The sequence below is a fragment of the Octopus bimaculoides genome, chromosome 18, assembly GCF_046866305.1.
Source record: "Octopus bimaculoides isolate indiv1 chromosome 18, ASM4686630v1, whole genome shotgun sequence".
Taxonomy (NCBI): Eukaryota; Metazoa; Mollusca; class Cephalopoda; order Octopoda; family Octopodidae; genus Octopus; species Octopus bimaculoides.
The window spans coordinates 20,093,386-20,108,996 of NC_142945.1; the positions used below are offsets into that span (position 1 = coordinate 20,093,386).

Here is a 15,611-nt window from a genome sequence, read left to right on the forward strand (position 1 = left end):
TTGCAAAGACATAAAGTGATGTATTTAGAGAGAGAGAGAGAGAGAGGGAGAGAGAGAGAGAGAGAGAGAGAGAGAGGGAGAGAGAGAGAGAGAGAGAGAGAGAGAGAGAGGGAGAGAGAGAGAGAGAGAGAGATGGATAAATAGATAGGGAGGAGGAGGAGGAGAGAGAAAGAGAGATGGATAAATAAATAGGGAGGAGGAGAGAGAAAGAGAGAGAGAAAGAGAGGATGGGTGGTGGTGGAATATAGGCGTTTTATCAACCCCGGGGGAGGATAAAATGTAAGTAAGAACGACCCTGTAAAGATTTGAGCTGATAACGTTACTAAATAGCGCAAGAAATTTTGTTCGACGCTCCACCGATTCTGCCTTCCTTTCACTGCCCTCATACCGTACAATCTTTTATTAGTCTCTGTCACTGAACTGCACTCATCGCATTGATGAGTTTTAAGAACTGAGGATCGATTCCATTGGCCTCCACCCCACCGTCTTATTTTAAAGTCTACTTACCAGAAGGATCTCTTATTTGTCGCGTCGTTAAGTTACGGATTATAGGCACCAATATCGGTTTTTTCAGAGGAGTGAAAAATATAATGACACACATACAAACACACACACAAACCCATCTCTCTCTCTCTCTCTCCACACACACACACACACACACACACACACATTATATATGGGAATAATGAATAAATATATTTATAGGGAATAATTAATAAATTTTTCCCTTATGAGGTTTTTTCACGCTAACGACTTGATAAATTCTTATAAAGATTTTATCCTATATTTAAATTCTCTCTCTCTCTCTCTCTCTCTCTCTCTCTCTCTCTCTCTCTCTCTCTATATATATATATATATATATATATATATATATATATATATATATATATATATATATATATATGTATATATGTCATTTTGTCCATATCATTTTGTCCATGTTTTTTTGCAACGTCATGTATGTACCCAGATATGCATCTATATATACATGTAGATGAAGGTATGTACATACATGTACATATATATGCATATACTCATATATTATTTATATATATATATATATATATATATATATATATATATACATACATATACCTACGCAAAACAAGTAATAAAATGTGTGTGTATGTGCGTGTGTGTATTTGTATGTGCGTGTCGTGTTAAACGGATGAAAAGCAAAGCACTTCCCTGGATAGAATGTTTGTCAATCAGGAAATTTTCGTATTGAACTCACCACAGCATCCCTCATCAAGCATCAGTCATAAAACCGAATCATTCATCAAATTTGCAATACTGGTTTATATACAACAGCGAATTATATATTATCCAGTAAGTAGGTAACAGTCTCAGATCAACTTTACTTTTCATTCTTTCGAGGTCGATAAATAGAGTATCATTGGCTAGGTAAAAGTAAAGTTATCTTCTCGAGTCATACTAATTCGTAAGAGCCGGCTTCCATGGTGAATATATTCCCCACCTGGACAGGACGCCGGTCCGTCGCAGGATTAATCATTTTTACCAGCTGATGAACTGGAACAACGTCAAATGAGGTGTCTTGCTCAAGAACACAGCGCGTCGCCCGCTCTAGGAATCGAAGCCACAATCTTATGATAATGAGTCCAACACCCTGACCACTAAGCCACGCGCTCCACCAGTGCACGGTAGTGGTTTGGCGGAAACTTTAGAGCGTTGGACGTGATGTCATTCTATACTTCTTTCTGCTCTTTGCTGTTTAAGTTCAAATTCCGCTTAGGTCTATATGGATGGTGGACCGGTTTAGCACCATCACCGTTGGCACTTTGGGTGCGTGTAGCAGAGTTCACTCTATTGCAAAACATCCAGATTATGTCTTCGGTTTGAAGATACCTCCTTTCCTCCCTCCTGCCTCTTTCCTCCCTCCTACCTCTTTCCTCCCTCCTCCCTCTTTCCTCCCATCTCGTCTGAATAAAAGCCCTGTAAAAGATCATGGGCACTGTTTTCTCCTCCTGAATAAAAGATTTACAAAAAAGTCAGTCGATCGTTGAGAATTAAGTAAGCTGACCCCGTATGAATATAATGCAGTGCCTGTGGAAAATACTTAGGAATTGTAAACAATGCGATCGAAGATGGAAAGATAGGTAATGGATGTATTTATTTATTTATTTATGGGTTTCAGCCAAGTGGCTGTGGTCATGCTTTAGCGGGTATTCACCGTAATATTTAGCTATTTAAGCAATGAGTTCGTTGATGGTCAATGGATGGAATGTGGTGCTGAAGAAGGAGCAATAACTCATGAAATATGCACATACCCATTACCTATTTTACCAACTTAGGAATTGCTGGTTTCTCAGGTGATTATCTGTAACTGTATTCACGCAGTCGTACGCTATTTGGTTTAAATCTAAGAACTTATGATACAAAGATATTGAAAATAGAATCAGAGCATGCACTCAGGTACAAGTCTAAAAACCGTCGAAGATTGTAGGGTGTTGATGCTTTATTAAATGTCATTCATTGGAGTGGGAGTAAAGTGAACTGGCTACAAGTAGAAAAGGAATTGGATGGTAGACTCATTTTATCGATATCTACTTGTAACGCTTACTGAATGAAGTACTGGAAAATATTTGTTCTGTTTTAACTATCCTCCCGAAACGTGGCTGGTCATGCTTTATTGGAGATAATTAGTGTTGTGGGTAGCCTGAATGAGTTCAGCAGATGAAAGGCACTTCAGAATTGGGAGAGATAATAATTTGGAAGAGCAGGAATATATGCTCGCCGATGTGATAACATACATACAAGCTAACACACATATGTAATACACACGCATAAATGCATATACCCACATATAGGTGTGTATGTTTTCATTAGGGATTTTTTACAGTTCTTAAGAGAGTACAAGCCAGTTGCTAACAAAGCGACAAGAGTTAAGATATTTCCCGGTGTTTGTAAACATGTAGTTGAGTTGGTGTGCTCGCTGAACTGACGATGCACGCAACCATGTGTATGCATGTATTCATTTAAAGAATCCCAGATGGAGAACCTTTGGAACGTATTACAGATTTTTACTGTGCCGCTTATTGATTAGGTTGGAGAAGGAACTTTTCATGTATGTATGTATGTATGTATGCATGTATGCATGCATGCATGCATGTATAATCGAAGAGAGGATTTAAATGTGATAAAGTTTCATCCCCTTATAGTCTATTTAAATCGTTTGTTTATTAAATGATATTTATCTTTCGGTGGATGGAATACTTTCTGTTTATCTCGCCAATCACAGAAACAGTACACCACACACACACACACACACGCACGCGCGCGCGCAAATATACATGCATACATACACGCATACATGCACACATATATGAACAACAATAAACAGGAAACGATTTCAACCAATGGAAAGTATTTCATTACCGTGGTTCTGTACGTAATATTTGTTGATTTGAGAGTGCAGTCATATTTTTCTTCCGGATCAACACAACGTTGAATTTAGCTCTCAGTGCTGGTTCATCAAAACATGGGAAAGCTTTTCGAGCATTGGTTGGCTGGAACTGCGTAGTGGCAAGATATCTGTATATAACAAACATGTAAAAAAAACAACTAAATATGATGACCATACAGAAAGAGAGAGAGAGAGAGAGAGAGAGAGAGAGAGAGAGAGGGAGAGAGAGAGAGAGAGGAAGGGAGAGAAAGGGAGAGAGAGAAGGAGAGAGAGACAGAAAGAGAGAGTAGTTAAGCTTGAAGCCAGAAGGAAATGAGGAGCAGTGATTTGGTCACCTTTGCTGACCCACCAACGAGAGGGTGTTACGGTTCAGGATCGAAACACCTGATGGTTGTTGGATACCGTCTGATGACATCAGTTCCTCCTGACCAAAGCTTTATTCACTTTAATGATTGGAATAGAAGCACCTTCTAGGTGTTATCAACATACACACACACACACACACATACATACACATATATACACAAATACATGTATACACATATATGTGTGAGCGGTCAAAGAAAAAAGTGGCACTCATTTGGTAGGAGTACATATATGATTTAATAACAGTTTGACTCAGCTCCATACCATTTAAAGTTTCATAGGGCCTTAGAACGAACCTATTTCGTCAGGTTTCCAAAGAAGAATAAAGAGACATAGAGGAAAAATAAGTTCAAGAGAACGTCTTGATGATAGATAGGCCGCCATTGTTCAATTCAGGTCCTTCTAATAATATCGAAAGGAATTGATGTTGCTTTCAGACCAATAACACCATGTAGCTTGAATTGATCAATGGAAGCCTATCATCTGGAAGCCCTCTTGAATATGTGTCATATTTTTCTCTAGATGCCTGACGAGATAGGTTCGATCTATGAGCCTACGAAACTTTAAGTTGTACAGAGCTAAATCAAAATGTTATCAAATGATATATATATATATATATATATATATATATATGTATGTATGTGTGCGTGTGTGTGTGTGTGCGTGTGCGTGTGTATTTATATATATATATATATATATATATATATATATATATATATATATATATATATATATATATATATATATATATAGGGAGAAAGAGAGAGAGAGAGAGAGAAAGAGAGAGAAAGAATGCATAATGAATGTTACATACATTGTTTCGTTATTATATTCATAGGAACTGAAATAAAATCCCTTGAGATCGGGAAGGAGTGACCCTTTGAATTGTATCACTATTTTATAACGATGTCCAGCCTCCAACTCTTCATTTAGGTAAACAACGAGGAATTCTTTCTCTTTGTTTTCTTCGAAGTTTCTCACTGTAATAGCTTTGTTTATCCCCAGTTCTTTCACCTACAACAACACAAATATTTAAAAGAGTTGGTTAATTTTTGTTTCAATTACAGTTTCTTATCGCAAGTTAATCATGAATAAATGAATAAAGCCTGTATTGATGCAGCCACTGTTGAGCTTGAATATCTGCTGGTCAATGTTTGCTGGAAAAAAGAGCTTGGAGAAGGAGATAGGGCTTGGTTCAAATGTTTACAATTGAGTAAATTCAACCAAAAGTATCCTTGCCATGAAGTGGTGTTACATTGAGAAGATTGGTAAGATTAGACAATTATATAAATGTATTTTTAAATTCAATTTCGTTGTAAATATCATGGAATCATTTTAATCTTTTTTTTTTACATGATACAGTCATTAGACTGCTGTCGTGTTGGGGCACCGCCTTGAGGAATTTTGGTCGAACTAATCAACCCTAAGGCTTATTTTTTTTCTTAAGCTTGGTACTTATCCTATCAGTCTCTTTTGCCGAATCTCTAAGTTACGAGGACATAAACACATGTACACCGGTTGTCAATCAGTGGTGGGGAAAAACACAGACAGACACACACATTAATAACAATAATAATCCTTGGATGGAATTTATATTTTAATGCATATCTACGTGCATTTCCACAAATTACATGTTGGTGCAACCCCTAAAAACTGGTATTGCCAGTTGGCATCATTAGGCTGTAGCCGGAATAATATAATAGGAGCTTTTATATATATATTCAAACAAAACATTTCACATAAACGAACGTAAAGGATATATATATATATATATATATATATATATATATATATATACATATACGACGGGCTTCTTTCAGTTTCCGTCTACTAAATCCACTCACAAGATTTTGGTCGGCCCGAGGCTATAGCAGAAGACACTTGCTCAAGGTGCCACGCAGTGGGACTGAACCCGGGACCATGTGATTGCGAAGCAAACTCCTTAACACACAGCCACGCCTGCGCTTATTGTTAAATATTTTGATTTTTTTTTTTGTTTTGAGCAAGCAAAGCAAAAAACTTTGTGCATTTCAGAACAGAAATGAACACAGAGATGAACATGCCTTTTCCAAGGGCATTAGTGATGCTTGTGAAATGAAACAGTTTCCTCTGTCTCACTTGCATTAGTAGCACTCGTTCCAATTAATTGTTCAATACCAATAACAGCACTCGTTCCAATTAATTGTTCAATACCAATAGTTTTACGAGAATAGCAATACAAAAATAGCCTAAGTTCGGCGGAAAATAAAAAGCAAAACTGTTTCATATACAAGAGTGTGCTGAAATGTTCCTGGTTTTCGGTAAAAGAAAATACAAGAAGATCAGTTAATTATGATTTTATTCAACATATTCCCCCTCTCAGATTCACATACTTCAATTTTTCTAAGCCCTGTAAAAGAACTCGGAAGACTTGGTTTCCAACCAGGCCTTTCGCAAGACCCTTAAAGGCAGGAACTTTTCAGCACCCACTCGTATATGTTTTATCCTTTACTTGTCTCAGTAATTTGACAGTGGCTATGCTGGAGCACCTCCTGGAAGGGTTTAGTCAAAGAAATCAATCCTAGTACTTGTTTAAAAGTCTGGTACTTATTCTATCGGTCCCTTTTGCCGTCCAGCTAAGATACGGAGGCGTAAACAAACCACCACTGGTTTGTCAGGTGGTGGTTGGGGACAACACAAACACAAATACATGCAAAACATCCCGATAGAATAAGTATAAAAATAATAAATGCGCCCTTTTGAAGCCTAGCCAAGCTCATGGCCCCTGTTTCCAGGTTTCTATGGCGCATGTGTTCCCCAGCTGGACGGGACGCCAGTCCATCGCAGTGTTACTCAATTTTGCCAGCTGAGGGGACTGGAGCAACGTGAAATGAAGTGTTTTGCTCAAGAACACAACGCGTCGCCCGGTCCAGGAATCGAAACCACAATCTTGCGATCATGATGCTGACACCCTAACCACTAAGCCACGCGCCTCCACCGATAGAATAAGTACCAAACTTAAAAAGGGTAACTATTAGGGTCAATTTGCATTTGTTTGACTAAAAGCCCCTTAAGGCGCTGCAGCAGCATGGCTGCAGTCCAGCGCCTGAAACAAGTCAAAAAAAACAATTTACGAATATTGAACGCACGAAAATGACTCACAGTGATACTGCCGAGGATTTCCAGTTTGACGATATGTAAGGTGACGTTGCTAGTTGAATTCTGGCATAAGAATCGGATGTCAACCTTCCCTTGGAATGTGAAGTTTGAAGGATTACCAGAGTAAATATTTGGCTTCATTTCCAGATTGTACACCTGAGGAACAAGGGACTTGGGTAACCTCACATCAACGGACTGTTTTATTTTTCTGGAAAATACGTGCATAAACAGACGTTAAGTAAATAAATAGAGACGTTTGAAACTGTTTAACATAGATTACAAATTACAGAATAGTTAAAGGCCCTTGTTCAAGATAATACAATAATTCGCTCTGAAACAGAGGTCAAGTAAACTAACATGTTCAGCTATTCAGCTGTCGCAATATCTGAGGTACGAATGCACGCATGCGCACACACATTCACATGTTAACAACAGTTCAACTTAGTTCCACTATGAAATTTCATGGACGTAAGTTTGTTTGTCGAAGTCACCAGATGTCTTAGGCCCAAGATATATATATATATATATATATATATATGTAGCTTCCAATGTGTTAAACTTCAGCAAAAAGTACTCTATCTGGTGAGAGATAAATATTATTATTTAAAGGTCACAATACATTGTTTCTAAACGCTACAAATAGTTTCATATGTTGAGAGAACCCAAACATATTCTTCAGGCCAAACCACATGTCATAATGTTATGATATGTGGTTTGCGCCGGAAGAATGAATGTGTTAGTAGGGCTTTAATACATGTATTGTGACCTTTAGATAATAATAATAATAATAATAATAATAATAATAATAATAATGATAATAATAATAATAATAATAATAATAATAATAATAATAATAATAATGATAATAATAATAATAATGATAATAATAATAATAATAATAATATATATGTATGTATGTATGCATATATATATGTATACATAATGTATGTGTGTGTATGTTTGTGTGTGTGTGCATGTGCTCTCTTCCATTCTTATTTCTCTTTCCTTTCCCCTCTCTCACACAGTTTCTCTCTCCTATTTCCTGTTGCTCATGTTGCTGTGTTCCCCACCACCACTTTTCAGTTGCAGCTAGTCTTTCAAACATAGCAGATGTAATACTCCTCTGCCTTTTTTAAAATTTCCTCCCTTTCTGAAGAAGGAATCTGTACGAAACGTTGGATAATCCAACCTCCGCGGCAATTTTACCGTATTCTTTCTGTATTGTACTCGAATAATACGAGTCTTGCCGACACAGACCATTACCCCTGTGTCCTTTGATTTTGCCACACACACACACACGCACACACACACACACACACACACACACACACACACACACACGCACACACACACATACATACACACACACATTCACATTTACACACACACACACATTATTAAATACATATACTAATGTATATGTTTTGTGTATTTTCCGGTGAATGCAATAGATTGGCGGAGTATCTATACTCTCAAACCGCTGGGTGTAATACACCTGAGACATGGACGGGCGAGATAACTCACCTTCAATCCCATTTGGGAGTAATGGACACCGTATGTTTCGCCATTTTTGTGGCTTGTCAACACCACTTACCCGCCTATATATGTATGTATGTATGTATGTATGAATGCATGTGTTTATTTTGATATTTCGCTTAGGCATAGAGATAGACACACACACACACACACATTTAAATGATAGGCTATAAGTAGATTTAGCTGTTATTTCTAGCTGTTACGACAATTACACAGAGGTTCCCACATTTTCTAGTATTGATGCGTAAGGACACGTGTATGAATTACCTGGTATTTGTGTTCTTCAACCATTCTTTTACTGGCTTAAAGTTCTTCTTCATCCACTTGATGTTGGTCTTAGTCTCTTCTATTGCTTGCTGATAGGCTCTTTTTGATGACCCCAAGTCTCCTTGTGAAGCCACGAATGCCTCCAGCTGCGATATAAATTAAACAATTTTATCATTTATATAACATTACTTGAAACAGAAAACATTCAATACGAAATAAAATTGTCAAACGGCACACAACTGAACGGTATGGGAGATAATAGAAGGTGTAGTTTCCAAGCATGTGATAGCACCAACCACCTAAGGCTTCTTCCCAAATAGAGCCAAGACAGTATGAACTTGTACTTCAGTCGACACTGTAGCTGCAACAACAACAGCAACAACAACGACGATAACAACAACAACAAGAACAACAACTGCAACAGCAACTGCAACAGTAACAGCAACAACAACAGAAACAGCAATACCTATACATACTCCTCAATTTCACAATTGTCCAAAAAGATTGTTGAGCTGATGGAATATGTAAAACGAATATGAGAAACATAAAAACAGCTATACAAACATGGCTATCCAGTAAGTCCCCGCCTCCCAGAAGGTGGCAGCCAGTAGACTTCTAGCGTGGCTCAGGCTAGAAAAGCATATTTGATGTTGAAGCTCCTATGTAACGAGGAGATTTCAAAAGTGAAAGTGGCTTGCACAGTGATGTATGAGACCTTTGGGGAACCCCGAAACCCAGGTTGTCCAGTTGTCTCGGATGTGAAGTAAGTGGCCATCTCCACTTAACCTCCGCTTGACACGTCAATATTAAGAGTTGGTTGCATAAGTGTACGGGGCTGATGGTTAGCTGCAAATCAAAGTGTGTGTTCAATAGACGTAATAGCCATCAACGCAATCAGGTTTTCCGGGACTCACACATTCGCACTCCTTTTTAACGTCTATGAGGTGTACTCAGCTTTCAGTTACACATTCACACGCACACACATATGTACACACTCACTCACGTGCAACCGTGAAGATGTATGAGAGTGAGTGTAGATAGATAAAAATACACATACGTACACATGTACGCACGTATACATAATATATACTTACATGCATTTATATATATGTATATGTATATATATATATATATATATATATATATATATATATATATATATATATATATATATATATATATATATATATAAGTATGTATATATATATATAAATGTCTCGCAAACAACTTGCACATGCAAGTGCTACCAGTCGAGAACTCCGCATACCGGAAGCTAGCAAGTGTATAGGGTCATCAGGAGAGAATGCGCGCCGTTTCGGGGCCTACCTCTCGACGGCATCAATGCGCACCGGCCCCCTCACTGATATGAGGCCCCACTTGCTAGATCATCTGGTTATTAAATATAGCTCAATATTTCTCTAGCCATCGCTCATAGTCTCTTTTTAACCAAATCCAGTGGCTAGCCTTCTCCACTGTCGTCTGGATATCGGTCACACACATATATACTTATATACACATAACACACAAATACAAATTTTGGTAGTAAACATTGCCTTGTAATCTATCTATTTCTCTCTCTCTTTCTCTCCCTCTTTCTCTCCCTTTATACATTTCTCTCTCTCGATATGTATGTAAATCTGTTTATGATACAGTGACATGGCATAATTTGCTCAATCTTCTGACCTTTCGGTTTGTGATTATTTCTTTTTGGATGACCATAAAGGAAATTGTTCGTCAACAAACCGCACCACACACAGCAGATAAGGTTGCTTTTTGTCAGGAAATTGTTTTAATACCACAAGACATTGTGCTACCACAATGCAGAACTTCTAGACCAGGCTACAAGCATGAGGTCTATCAAAAAAGAAAAAAAAAACACGTCTTTCTCAAAAAAAAAAACTAAGTTACTGCTTTACTTATTGTTGAATCAAATTTTTCTCCGCCATAAATACACAGTTTCTAATGTTTTTGTTATCTACTATTTTTGAATGTCTACTGGAACGTAATTTTATGTGTATAGTGCAGTTCTCATTACGAATGTTCGAGTTCTTTTGTTGTCTGAATTCGGCGTTATCTCAGGCTGGATATCAACTTCGGGGGAACAGAACAAATTTCCCCAGTTACCAAGTCTGGCTAGGGAAGGAGAATCATCTCGTGACCTACCATAACACCACAGATATAAATGACGCATGAACAGATGTGTTTTCATGGTGCAACATCTAGATTTTGTTTCTCCATGTCTCAGATCTCTTTCTGCCTACGCTCTCATTAAAAAGCTTTTGACATTCAAATAAAACTCTTTATTAATCATCTAAAGTAGTGGTTCCCGACCATTTTTTGCCTACGGGCCTCTTTACTCTACTGGTCCCTAACAAACATTCAATGTTTAAAAAAGCCCCATTATATTTTTATAATCAAATATTATTAAGGATTTGTTAAAATATTTTATGTATTATAGAAGTATAACCAATTTATTGCTCATAAACTTAACAGCAAAACTTTACGTGGCCCCGGTTAAGAACCATTGATGTAAAGAAATTCATCATGAACGTCCTTCCATTAAAAAAAAAAAAACAGTCGACCACTTTCACATTTCAGTGTCTTTGGCACGATTTTTGTTGGTCTCAGCGACAATTATCCAATATACTATGACAACTGCCCTTTTGTTTCGACGTAGAAGTCATACATCAACATTTCATTACATCTTATGATACTTTCTACAAAGTTTCAATCAGTATTCGAACGATCAAATAACTCCTGACTGACTGTAACTCGGTTCTCCTTTTGCTCACACTTTTCCTTTTGCGGCAGCACCACGCATTTGCAATTTCGCTTTTAAAATCATGCACTTAGTGATTTGACTTCCTTAGAAAAGATAGACAAAATGCCGCTAAGCATTTTGCCTGACGTGCTAACAATTCTGCCAGTTTGCCGCCTTGTGAACAGTTCATGTAGCTCTCTCCATAGATTTGTTACAACATCAGAAAATTTTCCGCAAAAGCTTGCCAAATTTGAAATAGTATTTTTTCAGACACGAGTTGCTCTTCCAAATCCTTTATCATTCATCTTGCAATAAATTTCCAAATACACTAGAGATACCTTAAATCTAGCATGGAGATCGATGACGAACCGACGTGATATGACGTGGTTTTAATTAGACTAAGGGGCAAAATCACCAACACATATAACACTGAAGTCGCGAGTACGTTGGCGGGGCTCGTTGGCGGGGCTCGTTGGCGCAGCTCGTTGGCGCAGCTCGTTGGCGCAGCTCGTTGGCACGGTGTTTAAAAAGCCCCGGTTCTACAGTTTTTTTATGAGTTACTAATGTCTTTGTAAATAGTAAGCCTCGTGGTGAGCACTTAGGCGATTAAAGCTGCTAACATCCTGATTTTGCTACTATAGTATTCATTTAAAAATACCCGACACACACACGCACGCACATTTATTTACACACACACACACACACACACACACACACACAAATATACATACATACATTTATATATATATATATATATATATATATATATATATATATATATATATATATATATATATATATATATATATATATATGTATATACATACATTTATAAGCACACATAATCATGAAGAAACATACACTTAAGCAGACATGCATACACATATAGGCACATACCTAATGTTAATAGGTTAATAGAATATATTGTTTCGTGTCAGTTATCTGTCGAAAAACGTGTTTCCCTCCTAAATAGGAGGCTAAGCTATCACTGCTTTTGCACATGGCAATGTTTTATGCAAGCTAATGAAATATTCGTCTGTAATACAGCATCCTTGTCGTCTTCTTAAGCAGCAGACTATAGCAATCCCAAGGAAGTAGAAGTATCTATTTACATCGTGATTTGCTGGGCCATTGAGGGATAGATAAGAGAATCATTGCGAGGGCATTGTCATCATCAGTGAAATTCAAACTCAAAATGGCGATGCATGGAAATTGATAATGTAAAGCACTGGTTCCCAACCTTTTAGCGTCACGACACATTTTGGCAAATTAGTAATCCTCTCACTACCCGCTTTTTTTTTTTTTTTAGAGATATTTAAGCAAAAATAATTTTCTAAAAAAACTAATATATCAACATTTGTAAACTTTCATGGGAAAATATTACTCGGGTTTTGTTTGCCGTCAGTGTCTTTGGCTTATTGTATAACAAACATATTCATGAATATTTTATTTTTTATGAAATATTTCGAAAGTAAAAATGTTTAGCCTTCGCAACACTTTTAGAATTATATTGTGATGCAGTATGGATCACGATTCCTAAGTTGGGAATAGCTGCTCGCTTTTATCTTTTATTTGTTTGAGTTAGTGAACTGGAGTCAAGTTAGAACATCACCTTGAAGGGTTTTAGTCGAACGAATGAACTCCAGCGCTTATTTTTCAAGCCGGATACCATCTATAGGCCTCTTTTGCCGAATCACTTAGTTATGGAGACGTAAACAAACCGTTACCGATTAGTTATGGGGACGTAAACAAACCGTTACCGATTAGTTATGGGGACGTAAACAAACCGTTACAGTAGCGGTGGACAAGGACAAACACAGAAACACGCACGCCCACGCATATACGCTACGGGCTTCTTTCAGTTTCTGTCTACTACATCCATCACAAGGCTTTGGTTGGCTCGAGGCAATAGAAGAGGATACTTGCTCAAGGTGCCACAAACCTTGTAAATCATTAACTATCAGTGGCACAGCTCCCACCCTTTGAGATCATATAGCAAAGCAGGAGTGGGTTTTAGGTAGACCGCAGATTACAAATGCGCCAGAGATTTCGGACTTTTTTTTTAAGAATATTTTGCAGATGTAATGTATATTTGTGGGTCAATGAACAGTTAGTGCGTTTAGACATTCTTTTGTGTCATGATTTCTTTAATATTTGCTAATATTTGCAGTGTGGAGGCGCAATGGCCCAGTGGTTAGGGCAGCGAACTCGCGGTTATAGGATCGCGGTTTCGATTCCCAGACCGGGCGTTGTGAGAGTTTATTGAGCGAAAACACCTAAAGCCCCACGGGGCTCCGGCAGGGGATGGTGGCCAACCCTGCTGTACTCTTTCACCACAACTTTCTCTCACTCTTACTTCCTGTTTCTGTTGTACCTGTAATTCAAAGGGCCAGCCTTGTCACACTGTGTCACGCTGAATATCCCCGAGAACTACGTTAAGGGTACACGTGTCTGTGGAGTGCTCAGCCACTTGCACGTTAATTTCACGAGCAGGCTGTTCCGTCGATCGGATCAACTGGAACCCTCGACATCGTAAGCGACGGAGTGTCAACAACAACAACAACAATATTTGCAGTGATAAAAATGGCAGGAAAGGTGGGGAGATCTTGTAAGTAAAATATGATATAATATACATTTGGGCGTAGCCCAAATGTAAAAATTTAAAAGTGGGCCATCACAAAAAGGTATTGTTGAAACATGTAGTAAAGAGAAACATTTCCTTATTAGTCGCAATGTTTGTATCATAATTGGGAAATATTAAAACCAACTTTTGATGAATTAACGTATATTGTATTTATCAACTCAATCAGGATTTGAACTCAACAAACATTTAATAATAATAATTTATCCTGTTCTCTCTCCTGTACCACTTTCAAAATTACAAATTAGATCGAAGTTATTACATTTAAGCTGTATTGTTTTTGTTTCTTTAGAATATTCTAATACAAATCATGAAGAAGCCGTTACCTACCTGCTTCAGTTGATGTTCAGTGTTAAAGGAATATGTCACATAAGGGAAGAGATAAGAAACCGGGAATAAGTTTTCATGGCTGAAATATCAAAATAAAATGTAGTTTGACATTTTGGATTAACTTGTGGATTAACTTCAGTTCTGTCCGCCAGTCCATCCATCCGTCCGTCCACCCGTCCGTCCGTCCGTCCGTCCGTCCGCTCGTCCGTCCGTCCCTTCCTTCCTTCCTTCCTTCCTTCCTTCCTTCCTTCCTTCCTTCCTTCCTTCCTTTACTCTTTTACGCTTTTACTTGTTTCAGTCATTTGACTGCGGCCATGCTGGAGCACCGCCTTTAGTCGAGCAAATCGAACCCCAGGACTTATTCTTTGTAAGCCTAGTACTTATTATATCGGTCTATTTTGCCGAACCGCTAAGTTACGGGCACGTAAACACCCAGCATCGGTTGTCAAGCGATGTTGGGGGTACACACACACACACACACACACACACACACATACACACACATATATATATATACATAGATATATATACGACGGGCTTCTTTCAGTTTCCGTCTACCAAACCCACTCACAAGGCTTTGGTCGGCCCGAGGCTATAGTAGAAGACACTTGCCCAAGATGCCACGCAGTGGGACTGAACCCGGAACCGTGTGGTTGGTAAGCAAGCTACTTACCACACAGCCACTCCTGCGTTGTTTAATTTAGTACGAGATTTAATATGGCTCCACTGTGAGCATTGGACTAACAACATGTCATGTCAGTTAGTTCGAAGCACAATAACTGGCAGACATTCACTTTGTTTCTTATAGGATTGTTGTTGTTTTATCTCCCTAACTAGGAAACATCCTAGTTTAAGATCCCTATCTAGGATACATCATGCACATAGGCGCAATTCAAATATTAATTGTTCTAGACGTTTCACAAAGACCATACTGTTCACTCTCCACAATATGCAGTGGTTTATTGTATAGGGTGGAGGCGCAATGGCCCAGTGGTTAGGGCAGAGGATTCGCGGTCATAGGATTGCGGTTTCGATTCTCAGACCGGGCGTTGTGAGTGTTTATTGAGCGAAAACACCTCAACACGAGGCTCCGGCAGGGGATGGTGGCGAACCCTGCTGTACTCTTCCACCACAACTTTCTCTCACTC

At 38.2% G+C, this 15,611-nt stretch overlaps 1 protein-coding gene across 1 annotated transcript in view; it reads right to left on the minus strand.

Moving 5' to 3' along the window:
* Window positions 1-15,611, minus strand: part of LOC106875600 (uncharacterized) — a 281,932-nt gene that overhangs the window by 49,689 nt on the left and 216,632 nt on the right. The window contains exons 20-24 of the mRNA XM_089365916.1: window positions 14,464-14,542; window positions 8,732-8,877; window positions 6,932-7,136; window positions 4,605-4,804; window positions 3,397-3,552 (exon numbers count right to left, since the gene is read on the minus strand). Of these exons, the coding sequence (XP_089222042.1) occupies window positions 3,397-3,552; window positions 4,605-4,804; window positions 6,932-7,136; window positions 8,732-8,877; window positions 14,464-14,542 (786 nt within the window). The remainder of the gene's footprint in view (window positions 1-3,396; window positions 3,553-4,604; window positions 4,805-6,931; window positions 7,137-8,731; window positions 8,878-14,463; window positions 14,543-15,611) is intronic.